At 42.1% G+C, this 27,031-nt stretch overlaps 2 protein-coding genes across 3 annotated transcripts in view; one reads left to right on the forward strand and one right to left on the reverse strand.

Annotated features, from left to right (window-relative positions):
* LOC117512684 (acid-sensing ion channel 1-like) overlaps window positions 1–1,331 on the reverse strand; it is a 144,118-nt gene extending 142,787 nt beyond the window's left edge. Inside the window, exon 1 of one of the 2 annotated variants that reach the window (XM_034172844.1) lies at window positions 725–1,331. In XM_034172844.1, coding sequence (XP_034028735.1) covers window positions 725–1,086 — 362 coding nt within the window. In that variant the 5' untranslated portion in view covers window positions 1,087–1,331. The remainder of the gene's footprint in view (window positions 1–724) is intronic. The other variant, XM_034172845.1, reaches the window with a different exon arrangement.
* On the forward strand, window positions 799–27,031 carry spryd4 (SPRY domain containing 4). Its single transcript, XM_034172846.1, has 3 exons — window positions 799–922; window positions 5,510–5,791; window positions 25,845–27,031. The coding sequence occupies exons 2-3, from the start codon at window positions 5,653–5,655 to the stop codon at window positions 26,384–26,386; spliced, it is 681 nt and encodes a 226-aa protein (XP_034028737.1). The 5' UTR covers window positions 799–922; window positions 5,510–5,652; the 3' UTR covers window positions 26,387–27,031.

The raw sequence follows: 27,031 nt of genomic DNA on the forward strand, positions 1-27,031 counted from the left end.
TACCAGTATGTTTGCCTTTAACAACCTTCCCATGTTGTTTGTATTTGGTCCAAAGTTTAGACACAGCTGACAGTGAACAACCAACATCTTTTGCAACATTGCGTGATGATTTACCCTCTTTTAAGAGTTTGATAATCCTCTCCTTTGTTTCAATTGACATCTCTCGTGTTGGAGCCATGATTCATGTCAGTCCACTTGGTGCAACAGCTCTCCCAGTGTGATCACTCCTTTTTAGATGCAGACTAACGAGCAGATCTGATTTGATGCAGGTGTTAGTTTTGGGGATGAAAATTTACAGGGTGATTCCATAATTTATTCCTCAGAATTGAGTGAGTCCATTTTTTCCCCTCTGCTTGGTCTAAAAAAGTAACCGTTACTGACTGCCACAATTTTTTTTCTTGATTTCTTATAGTGTTTCTTAAAGCCAGAAAGTTGCCATTTGAAATGACTTTAGTTTTGTGTCATGTCTGTGATCTGCTTTTTTTCTACAAAATTAAACAACTGAATGAACATCCTCCTAGGCCGGTGATTCCATAATTATTGCCAGGGGTTGTAAATGTCTCTCAGCCACCATAGACTGCAGGATTTTGACAATCCAGACTGTCTGGAAGTTGCAAACAACCATATGTTGCATGGTGGGTTGCTTAACAGCTGCACAGCCTGTAAAACTTGCAAAGTTTAATAATGTGCTGCACAGCAGAATAGATGGAGAGCAGGGACAAACCTCTGGTTGAGCAGGGCCAGCAGCTCTCCCGCGTGGTACAGGTCGTTGCGCGTCACGCGACTGAAACGGAACGCGTTCAGGTTGCAAAAAGTGACAGCAGGAAACGTCATAGTCGGGGTGACGATCTCGTCCAGTTTGGTGACGTGGGGGTACTCGAGGTAGAAGTGGATCCGGTCCACGCACACGAACAACAAGAAGGTGAGCGATCCGAGGAAAAAGACAAGCCACAGGCAGCGTTTGATGCAGAAGCGCTCGTAGGTGAAGATGTGCGAGATTCCGTGCAGCGTGGAACTGTGAGCAAAAACTTCGATGGGGGGAGGCTGGTTTGAGTCCATGTCCTCTGCTTCCACTTTCAGATCCATCTCGAGCAGCAGTGCACCGATTAGTAATTATTATTATTATTATTCCACTTGTTGTTGCGGATGAAACCTGTTCATTCACCTGCAGCGGGTCCGGTCCGGATCCGTCCGACCAGCCGCAAAGGAACCGATCCCTCATCCGCCATCCCTCATGGAGACCGAGGGTTCAGATCCTCAAAACCCAAAGTGACACGAGCACGGTTTGTGTGGTGGGAGTTTGACATTTTTGACGGAAACGCGCGGATGTGAAAGCGGCGTTCGGTCACACTTTTCTCAGGTGGCAGCAAACTGTGAATCAAAGGAGATTTTAAAAGAGTTTCATGGCGCTGCCGGTCGGTTATTACATTAGTCCAGTGAAGCGCGCGTCCTTCCTGCCAACCCGGTGAAAGCCACCGAGCGAGAAGAGAGACAAATCCTTTTGACACTTCAGCTCGTTTTATTAAGAGTTCCTCTGCGGCTCCACGTCGCTTCCGATCCGCACATCTGCTGCTCAGGAGATTTTCCGCTCTGGATCCTGGAAACGTGTTTGGGATCAGACGGATATTCCGGTCGGTAGGAGTCGTGAGGAGGACTATCTCTCTCTCTCTCTCTCTCTCTCTCTCTCTCTCTCTCTCTCTCTCTCTCTCTCTCTCTCACACACACACACGCACACACACTGTGAGCTCCGGTCAACTGTAGTGTACGTTCAAAAGCACGTTGAATTATTTTGATTTTTCTGTTACATTTTAGGACTATCTATCTATCTATCTATCTATCTATCTATCTATCTATCTATCTATCTATCTATCTATCTATCTATCTATCTGTCTGTCTGTCTGTCTGTCTGTCTGTCTGTCTGTCTGTCTATTTGTGTGTGTATGTCTATCTATCTATAGACAGATAGATAGATAGATAGATCATATCTCACAGCATGTCACAATTCAGCATCACTAAATATATGTTAATCTATAGGTTCGTGATATTGTCACGAAAAGTGCAACATTTTCGTAAGGGGAGCACAAATTTATTCTAATACATTCTGTGAGGGGTACACAAACTTAAAAGTGCTGCGGGGGGTTTGGGGAGGTTATGGTTAGGGGAAGGGGTAGGGTTAGTATTAGAAAGATTAAAAAAAATTTGACTCATTTTATATATATATATATATATATTGGTGGTGGGCCGTTATCGGCGTTAACGTGCTGCGATAATGTGAGACTCTTCCGTTAATCTATTCTCAAAGTTGGGCTGGGAGCTGGGTCTGTGCCTCAAAGCGTCGTTTAACGTTGTAGTACATATGCCAGGCCTGTGTGTGACGCTGTAATGTCCCCAGAAAAACAAACAGAAGAAGAAGTAGCGCAAGCGCTAATCAAATTAGCATAAAAGCTACAGCTTTCCAATGCAACAAACAGGGAAATAAAGCCTTTTAGGAAAAAGGCGGTCCACGCTGATCCTCTAAAATAGCTTACTGTCCATTTAAAGCAAAGCAGTGTGTTTGTTTTTTTTAAAAGAGTTTCATCCGCTGACCGCTCTACGCGCGTCGGCTGGCTGCTGCCTCTCTCTGCCCGTTGTGAGCGGCTCAGCACTGCCAGCTCCGTCCCGGCCACAGACAGTTTCTGGAAGAAGTCCACTCTTTCTTCTGGGTGACAGTCATTACTTAGGTAGCACGCATATTCTGAATGAGCCATTTTAATCTAGATTAAAAAAATAATCTATGCCCACCACTAATATATATATATATATATATGTGTGTGTGTGTGTGTGTGTGTGTGTAGTTGGTAGCATGGCCCAAGCAGAGGGTCACCCCTATGAGTCTGGTCTGCTTGAGGTTTCTTCCTCAAATCATCAGAGGGAGTTTTTCCTCACCACTGTCGCCTGTGTTCTTGCTCTTTGGGTTAGTAAGGTTAGACCTTACTTGTGTGAAGCGCCTTGAGGCAGCTTTGTTATGATTTGGTGCTATATAAATGAAATAAACTGAAATAAATTGAATTGAGAGCCTTGCCTTGCAGCTCAGCTCCTTCTTCACCATGACGGTCCGGTACAGCATCCATAAGATTTCAGACACCACCCCAATCTGTCTGTCATTGTCACACTCCAATTTACCTCCACTCGTGAAACAAGACCCCAAGATACTTCAATTCCTCCGCTTGGGGCAGTAACCCTCCTGTGACCCAGAGGAGACAGTCCACCATTTTCCGACACAGGACCATGATCTTAGATTTGGAGGTGCTTTAACTTTATTTTTACAGTATTAACTTATTCATCTTAAGTTACAATCAATTACAGATTGCAATTCATCGTGTAAGTAATCAACTTACTAAAATCTCAACATTCATTTATTATCTTTACTGGCTTATTCCAATCAAGGTCAATTTGAATTATGCAAACTAACCCCATCTCTTAAGGAGTGTAGCAGGATACCTCAAAAAGTAATGAACAAATTTCAATGAAATTTGGTGAGCAGAGAGATAATGTTCTGTAAAATAAGCATTTCAGTTTTGTAGATGTTCCAGAATATGTCCTGGAACTGAGATCCAGATGCATGTTTGGCACATAACAACATTTAATTCAAAAGGTTATGAGATGTTGATGAAATTTGGTGAACAAATGGATAATGTCCTAGAAAGGGAGGGATTTTATTTATAATTTCATTCAGAACATATTTTGAATCCAGGATCCAGAAGATGGCTTAAGCTCTCAGGAACATTTAATTTAAAAAAAAAATCATGAATAATAAAGTTCAATAACATTTTGTGAGCAGATGAATAATGTAATTTGAATCCATTCAAAACATATTCTGGATCCAGAATCCAGAAGAATGTTACAGATATACCAATGTTGAGCTCAAATATTGATTAAATTTTGTGATCATATAGATAAATTATTCAATGCAAGTGAACGAGGGCATTTTGGTGATGGGGGATATGTGCCTCTGTGGAGGTATAGGTGCTCTCTCTGCCTGCCTTCGAGTTGGTTTTTAAATAATGTCTTAACTCTATGATGCAACATACAGGGGAACTTACAGAGGGTCAGGAACCAGAGTTAAACCCTTCAAATGATCATTTATCATTCTTGTCTGTAATTGTAAATATATTTTCCATATTCAAACAACTTTGTAATTAAAATTCAGACACTGAAGTGGATTATACCATTTTTAGCCTTAGTTGAATTTTCAGTGTGCCTGCCTCACTTCCATCATTACAATGGCCCATTTCGGTATGAGGTCTGTGCTGCAGGTTCACCTGTTCTCCTTCCTTGGACCACCTTTGGTGTTGAGGTACTGACCACTGCAGACAGAGAACATCCCACTAGAGCTGCAGTTTTGGCTCCATCCAGAGATGGGTGTGGTGTCTGTTTCTGAAACCCTCCTGTCTTGTGTACCGGCAACATTTCCTGCATATTCGTTTTGTGAATTGTTTTGTAATTTGTGTCGGTAGCAGGGCCCAAGCAGAGGGTCACCCCTTTGAGTCTGGTCTGCTTTAGGTTTCTTCCTCAGAGGGAGTTTTCCTTACCACTGTCGCCTGTGTGCTTGCTCTGGGGATTGGTAAGGTTAGACCTTACTTGTGTGAAGTGACTTGAGGCAACTTTGTTGTGATTTGGTGCTATATAAATTAAACAAATCGAATTGAATTGAATGGAGATTCTCCAGTGCAGTTCTCCAGCTGTCACATTTTAAACCTTTGTCAAAGTCACTCATATCTTGATGCGCCCCCATTATTCCTGCTTCCAAACACATTAACTTCAAGGACAAAATGTTAACTTGCTGCCTATTTATATCTCACCCACTGATAGGTGCCATGGCAATGAGATCATCAATGCTACTCAGTTCACCTGTCAGTGGTCACAGTATTCAGGCAAAAACTATTCTGTTAAACGGTCTTGTAAGACACAAAGTATTGTTCTGTTATCTTTTCTATCTATTAGCTGTTGCAGCTATAATCTGGTACAAACATCTCTGCTTAATGAGCATAATGTAATTGTGTGCTGAGCTTGCACAAATAAAATGAAATGAAATGAAATGTTCTACCAAATCTTGCCAAATAAATTTATGGTGAAAGAAGACGTGCTGTCATCTTGATAATCTGCAATGCACATGAAGACCACCCACGTCTTCTGCCTGGGTGGTTGCCATCCAGGACCTAAGACCGGTCCATACTGAGGTGGACACACTTACCTGTGGGACCAGTGCACGCTCCAAGATCTCACCACTTCATACGCATAATTAAAGTTGTAACACAATTATTTCCTTACAGAACAATGTGGCAAATACTTTCTTGATTTGATTAATTGTTTGATCCATAAAATGGCAGAAAATGGTGCCTGCAACACAAAAAATATTCAATTTATTGTCAGAGAGTAGTAAAGAAACAAGTCAAGAAACCAGAAAATATTCACATTTTTTTGAGAGTTCACAGAAATAAATGTTATGTTATTAATGACAGGTTTACAGAGCAGCTGAGGATGCTCTCCATGGTGCTGATATGCCGGAGTGTTCCAATGGAAGCCTGCAGGTGGCGGCAGAGGGCTGCCGGCTGCCACATTTCCATCAACAGAAGAAGAGGTTGGACCACGTGAGAGGTGGGACATTCCAACATGGCGATGTCCGTTAGAGCAGCTCGTCTGTGTCTCCTGGGAGGACGGTCGGTGTTCTGTCAGTCATCCAGAGGACGGTCGGTGTTCTGTCAGTCAGTAACTCAGAGGAGGTGCTTCAGGTCCACTCCGGCTGCTAGCGGTGAGTTTATAAACTTTTTGTTAGCTTTAGCTCACAGCAGTGGCAGCTCCTGATTAATGTCCTAACATTTATTTTCACTGTATTATTGATTTCAACAACAAACTAACTGCACCCTGACGGCTGAACATGATAAAGCTGAGAGATGCTCAACTCAAAGCTCCAAAAAACACATCCACAGCTTTCCTTTTGTTCCATTTATTAACGAATAATGCATTTTTAAAAGGATCCTAATATTGTTATTGTTACTCAATGTTGAAATATATTTCCTTCTATATTGTTGGTGTCGTTGTGATGCTCAGGCGGTTAGTGTTCATGCTTTCAAAACAGAAGGTTCCTGGTTCAAGACAGTAAACCAGAGATCTCGGTCCCACAGGAGAACCGGGTCTGTTATCATCACATCACACCTTTTATGTGTCCTATATTTCTGTATTTCGCTTGAGGAAACAAAATATTAATTTCAGCAATCAGCGTTGCTGAAATACAAAAAAAATAAATAAATAAATAAAATAAAATACATTACACCTATTGTATCATGTGTTTGTGTGTTCCAACTGGGTAACCAGATCTGCATGGATTATGTAAAGTATTCACATTCACACACATTCACACAGTCACATTCTTGTCTGATTGTCTCTCGTTCACATTCACACACTGTTTCGGACTTTGCATTTAAATGACATCTTATAGGGGCCAAGTTCTCCTCAGGACTGGATTCTCCCCTGGGCTGTAATAGCTCCGGGCCAAGTTTGCACTGGGCCAACTCCTCTTGTATTCTTCAAGACCACCTGTACCTATTCCCCATGTAATTTGGAGTTGGGTCAGGAAGGGCATCCAACATAAAACATCTACCAAATCAACATGCAGATCCATATCTGATCTGTTGTGGCAACCCTGAGCCAAAAGACTTTACTACAACCCCAAATCGACATCACGATCGAAATGAAATCGAAATCACAAAAAGTTGGGATGGTATGGAAAATGCAAATTTAAATGTTCAACAGAGTTGTAGTCTTACACACCTCTCTGCAGGTTCTCTCCCCCTGCCATCCCCTCATTACCCCATCCCCGTAGAGACGGTGCCTGCTCCCAGACTACCATTAACCAGCAAAAATCTATTTAAGCATAAAAATTCAAAAAGAAAAAATAATATAGCACCTTCAACTGCACCACAGACTAAAACAGTTAAATGTGGTCTATTAAACATTAGGTCTCTCTCTTCTAAGTCCCTGTTGGTAAATGATATAATAATTGATCAACATATTGATTTATTCTGCCTTACAGAAACCTGGTTACAGCAGGATGAATATGTTAGTTTAAATGAGTCAACACCCCCGAGTCACACTAACTGTCAGAATGCTCGTAGCACGGGCCGAGGCAGAGGATTAGCAGCAATCTTCCATTCCAGCTTATTAATTAATCAAAAACCCAGACAGAGCTTTAATTCATTTGAAAGCTTGACTCTTAGTCTTGTCCATCCAAATTGGAAGTCCCAAAAACCAGTTTTATTTGTTATTATCTTATTAGCTTTGCTCAAAATGTAAATGAGTCCACCCACCACTTTAATCATATCTTAGATCTTGTTCTGACTTATGGTATGGAAATAGAAGACTTAACAGTATTCCCTGAAAACTCCCTTCTGTCTGATCATTTCTTAATAACATTTACATTTACTCTGATGGACTGGGGAGTGGGGAATAAGTTTCATTACACTAGAAGTCTTTCAGAAAGCGCTGTAACTAGGTTTAAGGATATGATTCCTTCTTTATGTTCTCTAATGCCATATAACAACACAGTGCAGAGTAGCTACCTAAACTCTGTAAGTGAGATAGAGTATCTCGTCAATAGTTTTACATCCTCATTGAAGACAACTTTGGATGCTGTAGCTCCTCTGAAAAAGAGAGCTTTAAATCAGAAGTGCCTGATTCCGTGGTATAACTCACAAACTCGTAGCTTAAAGCAGATAACCCGTAAGTTGGAGTGGAAATGGCGTCTCACTAATTTAGAAGATCTTCACTTAGCCTGGAAAAAGAGTCTGTTGCTCTATAAAAAAGCCCTCCGTAAAGCTAGGACATCTTTCTACTCATCACTAATTGAAGAAAATAAGAACAACCCCAGGTTTCTTTTCAGCACTGTAGCCAGGCTGACAAAGAGTCAGAGCTCTATTGAGCTGAGTATTCCATTAACTTTAACTAGTAATGACTTCATGACTTTCTTTGCTAACAAAATTTTAACTATTAGAGAAAAAATTACTCATAACCATCCCAAAGACGTATCGTTATCTTTGGCTGCTTTCAGTGATGCCGGTATTTGGTTAGACTCTTTCTCTCCGATTGTTCTGTCTGAGTTATTCTCATTAGTTACTTCATCCAAACCATCAACATGTTTATTAGACCCCATTCCTACCAGGCTGCTCAAGGAAGCCCTACCATTAATTAATGCTTCGATCTTAAATATGATCAATCTATCTTCATTAGTTGGCTATGTACCACAGGCTTTTAAGGTGGCAGTAATTAAACCATTACTTAAAAAGCCATCACTTGACCCAGCTATCTTAGCTAATTATAGGCCAATCTCCAACCTTCCTTTTCTCTCAAAAATTCTTGAAAGGGTAGTTGTAAAACAGCTAACTGATCATCTGCAGAGGAATGGTCTATTTGAAGAGTTTCAGTCAGGTTTTAGAATTCATCATAGTACAGAAACAGCATTAGTGAAGGTTACAAATGATCTTCTCATGGCCTCGGACAGTGGACTCATCTCTGTGCTTGTTCTATTAGACCTCAGTGCTGCTTTTGATACTGTTAATCATAAAATTTTATTACAGAGATTAGAGCATGCCATAGGTATTAAAGGCACTGCGCTGCGGTGGTTTGAATCATATTTGTCTAATAGATTACAATTTGTTCATGTAAATGGGGAATCTTCTTCACAGACTAAAGTTAATTATGGAGTTCCACAAGGTTCTGTGCTAGGACCAATTTTATTCACTTTATACATGCTTCCCTTAGGCAGTATTATTAGACGGTATTGCTTAAATTTTCATTGTTATGCAGATGATACCCAGCTTTATCTATCCATGAAGCCAGAGGACACACACCAATTAGCTAAACTGCAGGATTGTCTTACAGACATAAAGACATGGATGACCTCTAATTTCCTGCTTTTAAACTCAGATAAAACTGAAGTTATTGTACTTGGCCCCACAAATCTTATAAACATGGTGTCTAATCAGATCCTTACTCTGGATGGCATTACCCTGACCTCTAGTAATACTGTGAGAAATCCTGGAGTCATTTTTGATCAGGATATGTCATTCAAAGCGCATATTAAACAAATATGTAGGACTGCTTTTTTGCATTTACGCAATATCTTTAAAATTAGAAAGGTCTTGTCTCAGAGTGATGCTGAAAAACTAATTCATGCATTTATTTCCTCTAGGCTGGACTATTGTAATTCATTATTATCAGGTTGTCCTAAAAGTTCCCTAAAAAGCCTTCAGTTAATTCAAAATGCTGCAGCTAGAGTCCTAACGGGGACTAGAAGGAGAGAGCATATCTCACCCATATTGGCCTCTCTTCATTGGCTTCCTGTTAATTCTAGAATAGAATTTAAAATTCTTCTTAATAATCAGGTCCCATCTTATCTTAGGGACCTCGTAGTACCATATCACCCCAATAGAGCGCTTCGCTCTCAGACTGCAGGCTTACTTGTAGTTCCTAGGGTTTGTAAGAGTAGAATGGGAGACAGAGCCTTCAGCTTTCAGGCTCCTCTCCTGTGGAACCAGCTCCCAATTCAGATCAGGGAGACAGACACCCTCTCTACTTTTAAGATTAGGCTTAAAACTTTCGTTTTTGCTAAAGCTTATAGTGACCCTGAACCATCCCTTAGTTATGCTGCTATAGACTTAGACTGCTGGGGGGTTCCCATGATGCACTGTTTCTTTTTATTCACCTCTTTTTGCTCTGTATGCACCACTCTGCATTTAATCATTAGTTATTGATCTCTGCTCCCCTCCACAGCATGTCTTTTTCCTGGTTCTCTCCCTCAGTCCCAACCAGTCCCAGCGGAGGACTGCCCCTCCCTGAGCCTGGTTCTGCTGGGGGTTTCTTCCTGTTAGGGGGGAGTTTTTCCTTCCCACTGTCGCCAAGTGCTTGCTCATAGGGGGTCGTTTTGACCGTTGGGGTTTTTCTGTGATTATTGTATGGCTTTTGCCTTGCAATATGAAGCGCCTTGGGGCGACTGTTTGTTGTGATTTGGCGCTATATAAATTAAATTGATTTGATTTGAAATGTTGCATTTTTTTGTTTCAAAATTCTCCACACATTGGAGTGCAGGCAGACCAGTCCAGTATCCGTACCCTCTGATTTTGCAGCCATGTCTTTGTAATGGGCGCAGAATGTGATCAAAATTCTTTTGTGGTTTGATCCGTGGCATTGCATCTAGAGCTGGGTATCGATTAAAATTTCAAGAATCGATTTCATTCTGATTCTTAAGATTCAGGATCGATTAATTCGATCAGATATCGACAGTGGTGGGCACAGATAACCCAAAAATTAACTTCGATAACAGATAATAAGATAACTGAAAAGTTATCTTTGATAAAGATAAACCACCCAAAAATGTATCGGAAGTTACAGATAATCGATAACCGATAAATTCCGGTGTTGTCTATGGGACATTTGCAGTTACTAAAGAGCTGAAATTGATTTGTAACACGATCACTTTTGAAAGCATCAAAAGCGGTAAAAGACCTAAAGAATAAGCAAGAATGTTTGACCATACTGCCCCCTGGAGGAAGCACCACAGACAAATTCTGAGAGCACCCATGAAATCAACTCTTTATTTATCATAGTCATTTTTCTTTCAACATCCTGCCCCTGCTGGAAGCTCTTGTTTACAACAGCGCTCCCACCACAGAAGCACACCGAGAGCAGCCATAGGGCCAGCTCCCTATCAATTTCAACACTCCGGTCAGGCGGAGGTCTTGAAAAATAAAGTCATACTAACTTATGGTTTTTTGAAAATACTGATAGAATAACTCCATTAATGTCAATTCTGACATTTGTACAAAGTTAAAATATATATCTTTTAATGTTGAATAAGGCATTAATTCTGAGGTTTTGTAACAAACACAGACTGCAAAGCATTCTGGGTAAAAGTGCTAAACAGTGATTGGTTCAGTAATCCATTATGTAAACCAACACGTTAATGTGACATGTGTCGTGTGTTGGTTTAAAGATAAATGTGCTTTTGTAAAATATTCCATTTTTAGTTGTAAAAACAAGCATTTTTACAGAGCCCTGGAAGTGTCATCGCAATTGCATGTTTTAAAATTTTTATGATGTTGTAAAACGTGCACTCAATATTAGTAAGTAAGTAAGTACATTTATTTATATAGTGCCTTTCACAGACATAAGGCCATGTACACACATTGTCGGGTATTTGTAAAACCAAGTATCTTACCCTTTCAGTTTGGGGAAAAAACTTCATCCACACTACGTCGTTTAAAAAAAAAATCCATCCACATTGAACCGTATAAATGTGTTGTAATTAGTCTGCCAAACCTTTGGGTGGCGGTACTGATTAAAATTCTATCCAATCAGGAGCCTTATTCTCTTGTCGTCACTTCCACAAAAACTAAAAACATGGCGCCAACCTCGTTTGTGTGGACCGATAAGGAGTCGGAATTACTTCTAACCGTAGTTTTAGAATACAAAGTTAACAAATATATGCACACAAAAAGCGCCTGGACAATGGACAATACCAACACTTTGAGAGCAGCCATGTACCCAGACGTTTAATACTGCCATGAACACTCCTGGCCAGTAGATGGCAGTAGCAGCCTTGAAAAAATGTCAAAAAAAATTCCAGATAATCCGTGTCTGCTACATTTAAGATGCGTGGAATTTAACAAACGCAAATACACTAACGTCTATAAATCCAGAGAATATATTCACGAGAGTTTTAGGCACTAGAGTTTAATGCTGTTATCTGTGGACTCTGAACAGAGTGTCTGAAATGCATTTGTCCTGTCGTGAACGTCTGAGATTACCTTATGATACCCATAATGCATTGCTGCCTGGCACAGCATGTGCTCACAAAACCTTAAAAATTAGCACATTACTTTAAAACGAAAACATATATCTGATATTTTCACTTTATAAACTTCAGACATGACAATAATTTTAAATAACTTGTCTAAAATGAGTGGTTAAAATTTGAACCATAAGTTAAACATGTATGCCTCTGGATGACTTGGTGACATTGCGATTATATTAGTATGGTGTTAAAGGAAATGACTTTTTTTTCAGTTCTCCTTTGCTTACAGACGATAGAGTGGTTTCTGTTTGCAGAGGATAGAACAACATGCCTATTAGGAAACTTTTAACAGGTAGGTCTCAACAGCTTTAACAGTTTTAAAAATGTTTTTCACTGTTCATCTTAGTTTAGTACGTTATCGGTCTAAAAGTTATCGGACGGTAATTCATCGGAAGATAATTAGTTCGATGATGGTTTTTAAATTTATCTAAAAAGATAATCCGATAATGAAAACATTATCTTCGATAATTATCTGTTATCGGATTATCGGAAGTGTGCACACCACTGGATATCGATTTGGGTTAGTGTTATTAAAACTGTTTTTTCAGCTGTTACATGATTGTCTAGTTAAGCAACATATTAATATTAATACTACTTCACAAAATTTCTTCCTCAAAATGCAGGCAATAGTGTTTCAGAGAGGTATAAATTTAAAACATTTTCTGTGAGATAACGGCCCCGTTCTCCTCTACACAATTCACACCTGCAGCACTCGCTGAATGGCATGCTGCAGCAGGAGAACGCGGCTATTAGAAAAGTTATCCTGCAGTGGGGTAATGCGGCTTCCACAGTCCACACCAGAGAATCTTTGTGCGCTGTTCCACGGAAATGGTACGTTATGAGGAACGGGAAAAAAAAACTGTGTGAATTAAACAGCGGACGATTTTCTTTTCTTTCCCGCAACAGCAGTCCCGGTAGTCATGATTAACATCTTTAAATGGCTAATACGCGCCCTCAGAAACAGCACTACAGCCCAACTGCAGCGTATCATTTTGATACGAGGTCTTTTAGAAAAGTATCGGACCTTTTTATTTTTTTCAAAAACCATAGGGATTTGAATCACGTGTGATTGCATCAGCCAAGCTTGAAACTTCGTGCGCATGCGTGAGTTTTTTCACGCCTGTCGGTTGCGTCATTCGCCTGCGAGCAGGCTTTGTGTGAGCAGTGGTCCACCCCTCTCGTCGGATTTTTATTGCGAATAAATGTCTGAACGATTTGGAGCTTTGCTGCATCAGTTTTTTCCAGAAACTATGAGAGACCTCCAGGTGGACACCATTCCGAAAATTCTGTTGGCTTTCAGGGACGATTTTATGGGGATTACACAAATTAAGGAGTGCTCCAGCCGGTTTAAAGACCGCCCACAGCTGCTGAGAGCGCGCCGCGCTCCGAACGCCGATCGACAGGCTGAATCAGCCAGCTCATTTCCAACGTGAAGGCTTTGTTGATCCAGGACGTCTTCTGACTTACACAAAAATGGTAGGAGACGTGGACATCAGTACTTTTTCGGCACATTCCACTGTTACAGGAGTTTTTTTCATGGAAAGAAAAGCGGATGGATGCGTCACCGTGCCGTTCATGGCGCGGCACAAAACCACCTCCGTGTTGGTCTCACAGGACGGCTTTGAGATGGCTTTCAGACGGCTGTTGGTGGGTTTTCAGTCGTGTGACTAACCGAGAAATTGTGGATGAGCTGGACATGACAGAACATGTCCTGTGAGGCTTCATCACGGTGTTGCTTTGTGCCATGCGGCACCGCCGCGACGCGCGGAATTCCTCTGCTCCTCTTTCAATGACAAAAACTCCTATAACAGTGGAATGTGCCGTTCATTTCCAAACTGGACGCTGTGTTCTATCCGGGACGTCCTCTGTCTAGCACAGGAATTGCGGAAGACGTGGACATCAGCACTTTTTCGGCACATTGAGACAGACGTGCGGAGGAATTCCGCGCGTCGCGGTGGAGCCGCATGGCGCAAAGCAACGCAGTGATGAAGCCTCACAGGACATGTTCTGTCATGTCCAGCTCATCCACAATTTCTCGGTTAGTCACACTACTGAAAACCCACCGACAGCCGTCTGGAAGCCATCTCAAAGCCGTCCTGTGAGACCAACACGGAGGTGGTTTTGTGCCGCGCCATGAACGGCACGGTGGCGCATCCGTCCGCTTTTCTTTCCATGAAAAAAAACTCCTGTAACAGTGGAATGTGCCGAAAAAGTACTGATGTCCACATCTCCTGCCATTTTTGTGTAAGTCTTAAGACGTCCTGGATCAATAAAGCCTTCACGTTGGAAATGAGCTGGTTGATTCAGCCTGTTGATCGGCGCTCGGAGCGTGGCGCACTCTCAGCAGCTGTGGGCGGTCTTTAAACCGGCTGGAGCACTCCTTAATTTGTGTAATCCCCATAAAATCGTCCCTGAAAGCCAACAGAATTTTCCGAATGGTGTCCACCTGGAGGTCTCTCATAGTTTCTGGAAAAAATTGATGCAGCAAAGCTCCAAATCGTTCAGACATTTATTCGCAATAAAAATCTGACGAGAGGGGTGGACCAGTGCTCACACAAAGCCTGCTCACAGGCGAATGACGCAACTGACAGGCGTGAAAAAACTCAAGCATGCGCACGAAGGTTCAAGCTTGGCTGATGCAATCACACGTGATTCAAATCTATATGGTTTTTGAAAAAAATAAAAAGGTCCGATACTTTTCTAACAGACCTCGTATAAATCGATCTTTGGATGTATGGATCGATCTGTGGGAATTAAAATGAGAATAGATTTAAAATCGGTGAATCGATCTTTTTGACCCAGCACTAATCACGTCACATCATGCTAAGCTAAGATGTTACATGCGGCACACAGTCCCACTGAGGAAGGCGCTTCTGTGATCACATTTGGACAGAACGTTGTGAGGTGTGGTCACTGTTTACAGGACAGCCAGACGTGGACCAAGCAGAGCTAAACTGACAGCTAAGCTAAGCTACTGGCAGCTGGCTTCTGGTGGTGCAAGAGTGTTTTCCTGTAGATAAAAAAGACTGCAGCGCCACACAGTGGACCAATAATTCTACATGGCTCTGTGTGTGAACACAACAGGAGTGAAATCAGAGACACCACTTTCACATATGTATTCATTATTATTCAGTCTTATTGAGATGTATGCAATGTTTTTTTTATATAATGGCTGAGTGGATCCTTGTCATTTGATTGGTGCTTTGTATGTTACGTGACATGGATTATTCGTCCCATTTGTGCTGCATTGCATTTGGAGTGCAATTTGGTTCCATTAGGATGCAAATTTGGTACCATTGCACTCTGCGCACGCAAAACAAATCCACTGCACTGTAAGCCGTCTGTTAGGAGGAAGTCAGAATGAAAAGCTGGACTAATTTCTGATGTGATTTTTTTTTTTTTTTTTTTTTTTTTTTTTCGCTGCACTGAGGAAGTTGTTCTGTTGTTTATAATTTATTATACCATGGTCAGTGAGAATTCCATGTCTAACTGGCGTGCATTATTTTCATGTATACGCACACGTAGTTCGGCGAGTTGAGTCACTGTAATACCGCTCCGCTCTGGTCAGTCACCATAGCAACGCGCAAATCAGTTGGCGCAGATCAGCTGTGTTTTGACAGGTGAATGACAGAAACACGATAAAACATGGATTTCCAAGTGAATTTTAATATTTTTGGCCAAAATAAAACGTTTGAGGAATGGAAAGAGGAGGAGAACAAACAAGAACAGCAAAAGCAACAGCATAAAGATTTAACATCGGACGAACTGGACAAGATTGAAGATGGGAAAGAAGAAGAGAACATGAAAAAAGTTAACTTAAATAAATATTTGTGTGTTAGCTTACTGTGTGGGACCATAGGATAAGTGGATTAAACAACTCAAAGCCGTGCATTATACGGTTTGAATGCACTTCGTGGTGTTTTAGACTCCGCATCATGCATTCAAACAGTATAATGAAAGGTTTCTCGTTGTTTAATCCTTACTAAATTAATATATCAAATGACAAGGATCTATTTTAGCTATTATATAAAACAAATAATGAATGTTTTTCCATTCTTTCAATATACCATTCAACTCGGCTTCACCTCGTTGAATGGTTTGTTCCAGCTTTCACCTCATGAAATATTTATACCATTGAACTCATAAACATTCATTATTTGTATAGTATTTATATATATATATATGTATAGTATACACCACGGGTTACAAAGAGGCGGTGACGGACTTACGTTGATCACAGAATACATTAATTTGATTTGAGCTCCATATTAAAAACATATTAAAGCCATATTACATTTGGAGACCAAAAACACCCAGCCCAGATTGACTGTGTCCTGCTGTAATTCATGAAGTGGATACGTGGCATGACCTTCAGACAGCACCTGAGGTTACGTCACGTTTATGGCTAAAATAGCTCTGAGTCTGTGTGCATTTTATCAGCTACATCATAACTTATACAAATACTTTATTTGACTGAGGCTGCCACAGATAACAGATTTTATTATTTTTGGCATCAGCGTTTGAGTTCTGTTGGGATGTAAGGAGAATTTAATGAACTACAACAAAAAGACTTACTAAAAATCCAACCTTTTGAGCGTATGCACACGAAGTTAACACTCCACCTGACTACTGTACACTCCCTAAGAACATTGAGGACACGCCAGTGAAAGTGTCAGCAGTTTATCCTCACTAATCTTACTGTAACACATCACAACACTGAATATAAAGTTATTAATATTTTCACTGTGTTGCTAACTGACTCTTTTTTGCCAATAGTTTTTTTTACTTCGTTATCAAGCAAAAAATGTCAAACAGGAGGTGATGATCTAGTGGTTAAGTGTTGGGCTTGAGACCCATTGGATCCTCTGTTCAAATCCCAGCCTGACCGGAAAAATCACTTAGGACACATTATTCACTTTGTGGTTTTTAGGAATCCGCTATTTTAGCGCAGCTACTAGCTCTTAGCCGGTTTAGCATGGCGGCTTCTCCTGTCTCTCCCGCACTTTTCTGCTCTGGGTGTGAAATGTTTAGTTATTCCTCAGCCTCCTTTAGCAGTAATGGTACTTGTAATAAGTGTAGCTTATTCGTAGCTTTGGAGGCCAGGCTGGGCGAATTGGAGACTCGGCTCCGCACCGTGGAAAATTCTACAGCTAGCCAGGCCCCTGTAGTCGGTGCGGACCAAGGTAGCTTAGCCGCCGTTAGTTCCCTTCCAGCAGATCCCGAGCAGCCGGGAAAGCAGGCCGACTGGCTGACTGTGAGGAGGAAGCGTAGCCCTAAACAGAAGCCCCGTGTACACCACCAACCCGTTCACATTTCTAACCGTTTTCCCCACTCGGTGACACACCCGCCGAGGATCAAACTCTGGTTATTGGCGACTCTGTTTTGAGAAATGTGAAGTTAGCGACACCAGCAACCATAGTCAATTGTCTTCCGGGGGCCAGAGCAGGCGACACTGAAGGAAATTTGAAACTGCTGGCTAAGGCTAAGCGTAAATTTGGTAAGATTGTAATGCACGTCGGCAGTAATGACACCCGGTTACGCCAATCGGAGGTCACTAAAATTAACATTGAATCGGTGTGTAACTTTGCAAAAACAATGTCGGACTCTGTAGTTTTCTCTGGGCCCCTCCCCAATCGGACCGGGAGTGACATGTTTAGCCGCATGTGCTCCTTGAATTGCTGGCTGTCTGAGTGGTGTCCCAAAAATGAGGTGGGCTTCATAGATAATTGGCAAAGCTTCTGGGGAAAACCTGGTCTTGTTAGGAGAGACGGCATCCATCCCACTTTGGATGGAGCAGCTCTCATTTCTAGAAATCTGGCCAATTTTCTTAAATCCTCCAAACCGTGACTATCCAGGGTTGGGACCAGGAAGCAGAGTTGTAGCACACCTCTCTGCAGCTTCTCTCCCCTTGCCATCTCATCATTACCCCATCCCCGTAGAGACGGTGCCTGCTCCCAGACCACCAATAACCAGCAAAAATCTATTTAAGCATAAAAATTCAAAAAGGAAAAAATAATATAGCACCTTCAACTGCACCACAGACTAAAACAGTTAAATGTGGTCTATTAAACATTAGGTCTCTCTCTTCGAAGTCCCTGTTAGTAAATGATATAATAATTGATCAACATATTGATTTATTCTGCCTTACAGAAACCTGGTTACAGCAGGATGAATATGTTAGTTTAAATGAGTCAACACCCCCGAGTCACACTAACTGCCAGAACGCTCGTAGCACGGGCCGAGGCGGAGGATTAGCAGCAATCTTCCAGCTTATTAATTAATCCAAAACCCAGACAGAGCTTTAATTCATTTGAAAGCTTGACTCTTAGTCTTGTCCATCCAAATTGGAAGTCCCAAACACCAGTTTTATTTGTTATTATCTATCGTCCACCTGGTCGTTACTGTGAGTTTCTCTGTGAATTTTCAGACCTTTGTCTGACTTAGTGCTTAGCTCAGATAAGATAATTATAGTGGGCGATTTTAACATCCACACAGATGCTGAGAATGACAGCCTCAACACTGCATTTAATCTATTATTAGACTCAGTTGGCTTTGCTCAAAATGTAAATGAGTCCACCCACCACTTTAATCATACCTTAGATCTTGTTCTGACTTAATGGTATGGAAATTGAAGACTTAACAGTATTCCCTGAAAACTCCTTTCTGTCTGATCATTTGTTAATGACATTTACATTTACTCTGATGGACTACCCAGCAGTGGGGAATAAGTTTCATTACACTAGAAGTCTTTCAGAAAGCGCTGTAACTAGGTTTAAGGATATGATTCCTTCTTTATGTTCTCTGATGCCATATACCAACACAGTGCAGAGTAGCTACCTAAACTCTGTGAGTGAGATAGAGTATCTCGTCAGTAGTTTCACATCCTCATTGAAGACAACTTTGGATGCTGTAGCTCCTCTGAAAAAGAGAGCCTTAAATCAGAAGTGCCTGACTTTGTGGTATAACTCACAAACTCGCAGCTTAAAGCAGATAACCCGTAAGTTGGAGAGGAAATGGCGTCTCACTAATTTAGAAGATCTTCACTTAGCCTGGAAAAAGAGTCTGTTGCTCTATAAAAAAGCCCTCCGTAAAGCTAGGACATCTTACTACTCATCACTAATTGAAGAAAATAAGAACAACCCCAGAATTCTTTTCAGCACTGTAGCCAGGCTGACAAAGAGTCAGAGCTCTATTGAGCCGAGTATTCCTTTAACTTTAACTAGTAATGACTTCATGACTTTCTTTGCTAATAAAATTTTAACTATTAGAGAAAAAATTACTCATAACCATCCCAAAGACATATCGTTATCTTTGGCTGCTTTCAGTGATGCCGGTATTTGGTTAGACTCTTTCTCTCCGATTGTTCTGTCTGAGTTATTTTCATTAGTTACTTCCTCCAAACCATCAACATGTCTATTAGACCCCATTCCTACTTATTAGTTGGCTATGTACCACAGGCTTTTAAGGTGGCAGTAATTAAACCATTACTTAAAAAGCCATCACTTGACCCAGCTATCTTAACTAATTATAGGCCAATCTCCAACCTTCCTTTTCTCTCAAAAATTCTTGAAAGGGTAGTTGTAAAACAGCTAACTGATCATCTGCAGAGGAATGGTCTATTTGAAGAGTTTCAGTCAGGTTTTAGAATTCATCATAGTACAGAAACAGCATTAGTGAAGGTTACAAATGATCTTCTTATGGCCTCAGACAGTGGACTCATCTCTGTGCTTGTTGTGTTAGACCTCAGTGCTGCTTTTGATACTGTTGACCATAAAATTTTATTACAGAGATTAGAGCATGCCATAGGTATTAAAGGCACTGTGCTGCGGTGGTTTGAATCATATTTATCTAATAGATTACAATTTGTTCATGTAAATGGGGAATCTTCTTCACAGACTAAGGTTAATTATGGAGTTCCACAAGGTTCTGTGCTAGGATCAATTTTATTCACTTTATACATGTTTCCCTTAGGCAGTATTATTAGACAGCATTGCTTAAATTTTCATTGTTACGCAGATGATACTCAGCTTTATCTATCCATGAAGCCAGAGGACACACACCAATTAGCTAAACTGCAGGATTGTCTTACAGACATAAAGACATGGATGACCTCTAATTTCCTGCTTTTAAACTCAGATAAAACTGAAGTTATTGTACTTGGCCCCACAAATCTTAGAAACATGCTGTCTAACCAGATCCTTACTCTGGATGGCATTACCCTGACCTCTAGTAATACTGTGAGAAATCCTGGAGTCATTTTTGATCAGGATATGTCATTCAGTGTGCATATTAAACAAATATGTAGGACTGCTTTTTTGCATTTGCGCAATATCTCTAAAATTAGAAAGGTCTTGTCTCAGAGTGATGCTGAAAAACTAATTCATGCATTTATTTCCTCTAGGCTGGACTATTGTAATTCATTATTATCAGGTTGTCCTAAAAGTTCCCTGAAAAGCCTTCAGTTAATTCAAAATGCTGCAGCTAGAGTACTGACAGGGACTAGAAGGAGAGAGCATATCTCACCCATATTGGCCTCTCTTCATTGGCTTCCTGTTAATTCTAGAATAGAATTTAAAATTCTTCTTCTTACTTATAAGGTTTTGAATAATCAGGTCCCATCTTATCTTAGGGACCTCATAGTACCATATCACCCCAATAGAGCGCTTCGCTCTCAGACTGCAGGCTTACTTGTAGTTCCTAGGGTTTGTAAGAGTAGAATGGGAGGCAGAGCCTTCAGCTTTCAGGCTCCTCTCCTGTGGAACCAGCTCCCAATTCAGATCAGGGAGAGAGACACCCTCTCTACTTTTAAGACTAGGCTTAAAACTTTCCTTTTTGCTAAAGCCTATAGTTAGGGCTGGATCAGGTGACCCTGAACCATCCCTTAGTTATGCTGCTATAGACTTAGACTGCTGGGGGGTTCCCATGATGCACTGAGTGTTTCTTTCTCTTTTTGCTCTGTATGCACCACTCTGCATTTAATCATTAGTGATTGATCTCTGCTCCCCTCCACAGCATGTCTTTTTCCTGGTTCTCTCCCTCAGCCCCAACCAGTCCCAGCAGAAGACTGCCCCTCCCTGAGCCTGGTTCTGCTGGAGGTTTCTTCCTGTTAAAAGGGAGTTTTTCCTTCCCACTGTCGCCAAGTGCTTGCTCACAGGGGGTCGTTTTGACCGTTGGGGTTTTTCCGTAATTATTTTATGGCCTTGCCTTACAATATAAAGCGCCTTGGGGCAACTGTTTGTTGTGATTTGGCGCTATATAAATAAAATTGATTTGATTTGATTTCTGCAGTTCCTCAGTTGTGTGAATTTGCTGTTCTTCATTTTATGCACTTTAATTGTTAAATATCTTTTTTGGTGTTAATGCTGAAGGATGTTAGTCATACACAGAATAACATGATAGTCATTTGCCTCTGAAAATTCTTATAAGGACTGAGGTTCAAGGACCTCAACAGCTTCAGGCCAGTGGCACTTACATCCCCCACCTGATGAAGGCCCTAGAGCGCCTCGTTCTGTGTCACATCCGCTCCACGGTGAGCTCTGCTATGGACCCACAGCAGTTTGCTTACCGGCCCAGCAAAGGAGTGGAGGACGCCATCATCTCCCTGCTGCACTGCTCGCTGTCCCACCTAGAGAGGCCTGGAAGCGCTGTGAGGATTCTTTTCTTTGACTTCTCCAGCGCTTTCAACACCATCCAGCCGCAGCTCCTGAGGGACAAGCTGGTGATTGCAGGAGTGGACGAGGATCTTGCTGAGTGGGTCCTGGACTACCTCACAAACCGGCCCCAGTTTGTGAGGACCAAGAACTGTGTGTCTGACCTCCTGACCTGCAGTGTGGGGGCCCCCCAGGGGACGGTCCTCGCGCCCTTCCTCTTCATTCTTTACACTGCAGACTTCAAACACAACATGGACAGCTGTGTCCTGCAGAAGTTCTCCGATGACTCCACCCTCATAGGACTCATTATGGACGACGATGACGCGAAGTACAGAGGACTAACACAGGACTTTGTGGAGTAGTGTCAGAGGAACCACCTCCTCATCAACACGGGGAAGACCAAGGAGATGGTGGTGGACTTCAGACGCCGCCCCTCTACACTCCCCCCAGTGAACATCCAGGGAAGGGACATTGAGAGAGTGGACTCATAGAAGTACCTGGGTGTTCATCTGAACAACAAACTGGACTGGACTCACAACACGGACGCACTTTACAGGAAGGGTCAGAGCCACCTCTACCTCCTGAGGAGGCTGAGGTGTTTTGGAGTGAGGGGGCCACTCCTGAGGACCTTCTATGACTCTATGGTGGCATCAGCCATCCTGTACGGTGTGGTCTGCTGGAGCAGCAGCATCACAGAGAGGGACAGGACAAGACTGGATAAGATCATCAGGAAATCCTGCTCTGTCCTGGGCTGTCCTCTGGACTCTGTGCAGGAGGTGGGGGACAGGAGGGTCCTGGCTAAACTTACATCTATGCTGGACCACGAGTGTCACCCCCTGCAGGACGTTCTGTCTGCTCTGGAGAGCAGTTTCAGTGACAGACTCATCCACCCTCGCTGTGTGAGGGAGAGATTCCACAGATCATTTCTCCCGGCTGCTGTCAGACTGTACAATGAACAATGCTAGTACTGTAGTAACCATAGCAACCAGGACAATAATCATGTCATTACCTGCTGTATTTATTAGGTGCAATAATTTAACTTATGGTGCAAACTCAAGTCACTTTACCTACTATAGTTTAACCTGTCCATATTGTAAATATCAGAGTAACTTATCGTACATTTCACGGTGAAGTAATTTTATATGATCACTCTCACATCCCGGCAGTGCAGCATTGAACTGAACAGTGGTAGCCTTAGCTTTACCCGGCACTCAGTGCTTCTTTAGTTCTTGTTTTTTAAGAGATACTTGTTTGTTTTATTGTATGCCCTTCTGTCTATTGTGATGCTGTGATGTGACACTGAAATTTCCCCATTGAGGGCTGAATAAAGGCTTTCTTATCTTATAACAACACTGCACCCTGGCACATGCTTGTCAGTAACACGATAAAAAGCTAAGGCAGTAAAGTAAATTGGGCAAATAGATGATGCCGATTTCAACAATGTTAAGAATACTAATGTGCATTCTGGCTTATATTGCACATTAATAAGTAAATACTTTTAGCCCTAATCTAAAACTTATCACGTACTTCATTTGAGTTCATATCAGACCTCCCAGACCGTTTCTATACCTGAGGTTCAGTGCTGTCAACAAAGTTAAACAAGTTGTTGTGCCTACCTGCAGAAGAAATAGTAATGTGGTTAAAGTTGGCCACACGCCTGGAAGTGAAACATCTGATTTAACACTTGTAGGCCCAGAGAACAGACTTGAACCCCTTTCACACCGGGGCTGCTTCGGGTTGCTTCCTGTGGCGTCATGACGACGCAGGAATATCTGCGTCAGGTGCGCGCAGCAGGGGGGCAGAGAGGAGGTGAGAACGCAGCCTGCAGGTCCTCTGCACAGAGAAATCAGAGTGCACAGTTTGGCTGCAGGCACACTGTGCACTCTGATTTCACTTCTAGTTTATATTTGTTCTTGTGCTGCGCTGCAGGTCTGCACTCTGAGTTCTGTTATAATTTATCTTTCTTCCTACGACTGCGAGCTGCGCACATACACGCGCGAACAAAAAGTCTGTGTGTAAATGTGGACATGTCCTGTCTCTGGCAGTCAGTCTGTGAGCAGGACTTTTTTGTCCTTTATTTAACACAATGATGAGAAAGTTTAAGTGGAGAGCGAGGAACTGCAGCAGCCAGACAGCTTTTTTTTTTCTTTTAATTGTTCACATGTGCGCGCGCAAACAAATCGTCCCTGAGTGGACTGGAGATGTCCGGACTTTTTACTGGATGTGGACATGTCCTGTCTCTGGCAATCAGTCTGTAAGCAGGACTTTTATGGACTTTTTTTAAACAGTTTTGTGAGAGAATTTAAGAGCGCGGAGCTGCAGCAGCAATCAGGCTGCAATCAGCAGGGTTTTTTTTTCTGTGCTCTTTTTGAGCGTGTAGTTTTACGGCATTATGTACATGGTATAAAAAACAATCCTGCAGGTACAATGGCACACATCAGGAATCATAAATTGCCATTGGGTAACGTTGTATTGTGAGGGTGTGGCTTCTAGTCACGTTGAGTACCATTGCGTTGTCCTGACTTGCGCTGAAACCACTTCATTTCTGCGTCAAGCACAGGAAGCAGAAAAAATTTAACGTTTAATTTTTGGCGTCCAGTTTGCTTCGTCCTTTGCGTCCCTCACGCTGTTGTGGCATTGAGTTACATCGTCTCGGCACTGGGTTGCTTCCACGTGGCTTCGTCATGACGCCGCACGATGCAACTCAAAGTGGGCCCGGTGTGAAAGGGGCTTTAAAGGTGCGCTGACACTTGCATGACTTTGATGCATGCATTTGCAGTGAAAAGCCCCCAAAATTTTAGCATACAACCAGCCTCCTCTCTGTGTTATATAAATGAGCTGAGTCCCTGTGTGCTTTGTAAAGGGGCTTTCACAGTGGCGTATTCGTAGAGCTGCTCATTGCAGCGTTGTTTCATTTAAATACGGCCGAAATACGCGCGTACTCAGCCTTTAACAGTGTTCGTTCATACTTGCAGCTGCGTGTGTTCGCGTTTTAATGTGTGCACACAGTCGCGTGTGCCATGCTGCACCAGTTTCAGTGCTATTTTCTGCCTCTGTGGAAGTGCGCTCTGTTCTCTACTGCATGGTGTGGTGCGGCTCAAAAACAGTCATTTAACATTATTATTATATATCTATTTTTTTATGCAGCGAGTGCGTGTTTATTTTAAAGAGTCACAGCACTTTTCAGCTTTGATCAGACTGATCGATCAGGGTGTTTGATGAGCGCACCAACATGCAGCGTGTACGCGTTTATTTTAAAGAGTCGCAGCTCTGATTCGACACACACAGAGAGAGAGAGAGCGGTTTTATTTTATTTTAAAGAGTCTGATAGAGGAGAGATAGCGGGTTTAAGTCCTCAAAATAAAACCTCTCTCTCTCGCTCTCTCTCTGTCAGAGAGAGAGAGCGCGAGCGCTTTTATGAAACGATGCGACACAGTGAAACAGTCCTCATATATAATTAGTCCAGTATGATAAAGTGAAGCAATGATCCTGCAGTATTTATAGCTCCAGAAGAACAACAGGGAGATGTGAAGCGGCGCACAGTACCGTGTTGAAGCATGGGCACAATAGCAGACAGTAGCACGACTTCATGCTGTGCTGTGCGCCGAAGAAAATTAAACAGGTTTAATTTCTTCCGTCCTATGCACGTAGCCCTCAACATACTGCTACGTATTGAGAAAAACTCCTCGTGAAGTGGGCAGAGAGCTGCTCATTACAGCGTAGATGATACGCTGTAATGAGCAGCTCTACGAATACGCCACTGTGAAAGCCCTTTATAGCCTCCATATGGAGGCTGACACAGGTGTCAGCAGAGAAAAGCAGCCTATTGTTTCTTTGGAATGTGCCAATTAACACTTGAAGACCCAGATAGTTTCACTTGAGCTGCATGTTAATTAACATGTTCTGCAAAGAGGATAGGACAAGCAGCAGAAAAAAAATCTCTGGGTCTTCAGTGACGCCTCTGCACACTTGGCCAACCAGTACACAAGTTTGGCTCTGCTTTTGAACTTTCTGAGTCGGAAAGTTACAAGATTTGTCAGACGTTCCATTTTCATTGATGAAATGGAGGCTCTTGTGTGTTTTCAATAATCCAGCAGCTGTTAAAGCACACGAAAAGCAGATTTTTATAAGTCCAATTGAAGTCAGTCATTCGTATCTGATGTTTCTGCAATGTAATAATTAATCCTGTGTAAAACCTGTATGTTTCTTGAGTATCTGTCTGAAGTCTGAATGAGCGATAATGAATTTGGCATTTCTGTAGTTATTACAGGACATTAAATGTTTTTTCATTTTGTTATTTGCTGTAGGCTTTCAGTTCAAGCTTGATGAGAGAACAGCCCACAGCAGTCTGGACCTTTTCAAGAAAGACACCGGCGTTATCTACCGAATGCTGGGTTTGGACCCCACCCACGTACAGGACAACCCCGAGCGTTTCCGAGACTGGGCGGTCGTGTTTGGCACGGAGAAGATCATAAGTGGGCGACACTACTGGGAGGTGACAGTCAAAAAGTCCCAAGAGTTTCGTGTTGGTGTAGCTGAGGCACTGATGTCCCGGGAGGACTGTATTGGTACCAACACTTCCTCGTGGGTGTTTGGCTACGCTCAGCGCAAATGGTTTGCAATGACCAACAACACAATGGTCCCTCTGTCACTGGTGGGGAAACCAGACCGTGTAGGCATCCTGCTCGACTACGAAGCCGGCCTTCTGAGGCTGGTTGACGTTGAGAATCCCAAGATTATTCACACCATCCGGACCCAATTCAAGGCTCCTCTCTGCCCGGCATTTGGACTTTGGAATGGAGAGCTACTCACACATTCTGGTCTGGAGGAACCTGAGGGCCTGAAATGACACTACTCTGCAGATGACAACAGAAATTATTTGGCTCTGATGGTCAGGAGGTGCTAGCTTGCTTTTTGGTACCATGACAATGGTTATCAAAACAGTATCCTTAAAAAATAAAAGTGTCTTTAAAAGAGAGCAATAGCTTCTTTTGGAATCTGCTGAAGGTGCATTATGGGCAGTTTTCTGTCAGCCACGTAACAATGCAAGGTCATACATGGCACATATCAGCTTTACAATGAAAGCAAATTTTTTGTTTGTTCTTCATATTTGACCTGTGATGTAAACAGGGTGCATCATTATTTTTAAGACAAACATTAACTGCTGAGATTTTCATTACTTTGTGTTCTGGCATTATGGACACACTTTGATGTAGCGCAACAAACTTTTGGGGTCACATTTTCAAACTGTATAGTTTTCTAAACCCACCTACTTCAGTCAGGGTTCATGGGGGCTGCAGCCTATCCCTGCAGTCACAAGTCATGAGGCGGGGTACATACTGTATATTGTTGAATAAAATGTTATTGGGAGCAGATTTATCCTCTTTTCCTGTGTTTGCTGCAGAAACTGAGACAGTATTTTCATACTGAGGATGTAGGAGTCATGTCTAAGGAATCATTTCACAGTCTGATTCAAAAGTATTTATGGAGGAAA

Source organism: Thalassophryne amazonica, chromosome 6 (assembly GCF_902500255.1).
Source record: "Thalassophryne amazonica chromosome 6, fThaAma1.1, whole genome shotgun sequence".
Lineage (NCBI taxonomy): Eukaryota > Metazoa > Chordata > Actinopteri > Batrachoidiformes > Batrachoididae > Thalassophryne > Thalassophryne amazonica.